General features: G+C 33.5%; 1 protein-coding gene across 1 annotated transcript in view; it reads right to left on the reverse strand.

Annotated features, from left to right (window-relative positions):
- Positions 1 to 2,189, reverse strand: part of LOC122257003 (rotatin) — a 29,658-nt gene extending 27,469 nt beyond the window's left edge. Inside the window, exons 1-2 of the mRNA XM_086530330.1 lie at positions 2,031 to 2,189; positions 136 to 323 (exon numbers count right to left, since the gene is read on the reverse strand). Coding sequence (XP_086386456.1) covers positions 136 to 323; positions 2,031 to 2,064 — 222 coding nt within the window. The 5' untranslated portion in view covers positions 2,065 to 2,189. The remainder of the gene's footprint in view (positions 1 to 135; positions 324 to 2,030) is intronic.

The raw sequence follows: 2,189 nt of genomic DNA on the forward strand, positions 1-2,189 counted from the left end.
CATGATAATCATTAGATTATCTCTGAGCAGTTTTCCAGAAGAAGCAAAGCTATTCCAAAATTTTATATTTGATTACTGGGTAATGAGAGGCTATAATTTCTACACATTTTTTATAAGTTGATTTCCAGCTCTAACCGTAAGGACAAATCTCAGGAGATCGATGACTCCTTTCCTGAGAGTGTGTGGGCCCAGATCCAACACCTTGAGTAAGTTAGGCAGCAATTCTGCATGTTCTCCCAGGTCTTTGCTTGTTATCAACTGAAAGTTCACCTTTTGCAATAGAGATTTGAGAGCACGCTCTCTGATCTCTGCTATCGGGTGGACTGAAAGATTGAATAAATTTATGTAATAAAATAATTTATAAATCAAGATCTTTGAAAAATAAAAGGATATCTAGATTTAATGAAAAATAAAAGGATATCAAGATTTAATGAAAAATTATACTTATCCAAAATTCAATTATTTCAATTGCACAACTTTTAACTCCTGGAAAATATATAGCCTAAATATACACATAGATAAAGGCTATATATACATATAATTTGTAGGATAACAAACTGATATATTTACCAATCTGAACCTAGGCCTACATACAGAGCATTACATATCTGTAAATTCCTCCCATGATAAATTTTTCTTCCTTCTTTTTTATTCTGATAAAATAAAGATTTTACAATATTCAACCTTACCATCATGAATAGTAAATGTACTGCACATGAATAAAAAGTGGCATATGGTCAATGAGCAAATGAAATTCAAACTATTACAATCAATATTTTAGTACATGCTCTAGAAAAGAAAGGTTATGAAAAAATATATATTTTTGTAAAGAGGGGCGAGAGAGCTCAATAGTTTAAGTATATGTTCATTTTCAAAAATAGTAAAGAAAAAAGAAATACTGCAGGTATCTTCATATATCTCTACATCTATGTCTACATATCTTTGCATGATCATTTTCTTTATGCCTCTAACTGTCACAGAAAAAGTTCAGCTGAAATAATTAAAGAAATTCCACATATCTATGCTCATATGCCTCCACACTGTGTCCTCTGGAAAAGGCAAACAATCTTCCTCTCTGCATAATCTATTAAGAAATAGCTCAAAGACTTACCCGGCAATTCATGGTCAAACGAGAAACAAACCCAAATTCTGTCTTGTTGACTATCTATAGTGAAGATATTTTGGACTTTAGTTCAGTGAGATCCTATTCCAGGCTATTATCATGTAAGCATATATTTCACGATTTTTTAAAAAGAAGATATCGGCACCTTTGCCACTGGCCTTATACATATTAGACTTCACAATTGTTGGTAAACCAGTAAAAGCCAACAAATCTTCCATTATTCATCAAATAGAGAACCATTTTAAGCTGACCTTTGTGGGTGTGTTGCATGACAACTGCAACTGTCAAGATGGTAGCATTTGCCTCAACATAACTCTCCTATGAGGAGAATTATATGGGGTGGATTTCCTAAGAAACTGTATATAAGTCATCTTCAGCATGAAATCAATGTAACTTATCATTGTTGGCATGTTAGTTACCTCACAAAATCTCTAGTCTGTTGAGAAAATATGGGACTTTCCACCGAGATCACAATAGTGAACGAGAAAATAAATGAAATGTGAACTTGCTACGTGCAATTAGTTTCTATTTGCAAAGAATGCCAACCCTAATCAACTAATCATGCTTTTTCTACCTATAGTTTTACATAAATCATCCAGGCATAATTTGTAGCTGAAACAAAATCTTGGGTGTGCAGTTGCAATATTTTCTATACCAGGGTCTGGCTCCCCTAATTTCTCAAATACAATGACGAAATCCATGTATAATGTCCATGTATGATGTAGAACCTAGTCCTTAGGATCACGAGAAAAAGTCTTGGGCATCTTGAAAACAGTAATAGTAATTTCCAAAGGGAATTATTTAATCATACCGTCAATGATAAGAGAAAACATACCAAGCTATTTGCAAATGCTTGATATTGCCTATTCTTGTATTGCTGAACTACTAAACAAACGAACAAACTTGCCTAATTTCTTTACATAATCCTTGACATCCGCCATATTCCATGAAAAAAGTCATGTCACAAAATCAACATATTCCTCGGCTTCCACTCGACAATTCAAACTAATCCCAACATATCTTATTTACGTCGCTTAAACTCCGGTGCGAAAAGACTCGGATGACG

This window comes from Penaeus japonicus, unplaced genomic scaffold, assembly GCF_977035675.1.
Source record: "Penaeus japonicus unplaced genomic scaffold, GWHDUDI00000001_assembly GWHDUDI00000033, whole genome shotgun sequence".
In the NCBI taxonomy this organism is placed as follows: domain Eukaryota; kingdom Metazoa; phylum Arthropoda; class Malacostraca; order Decapoda; family Penaeidae; genus Penaeus; species Penaeus japonicus.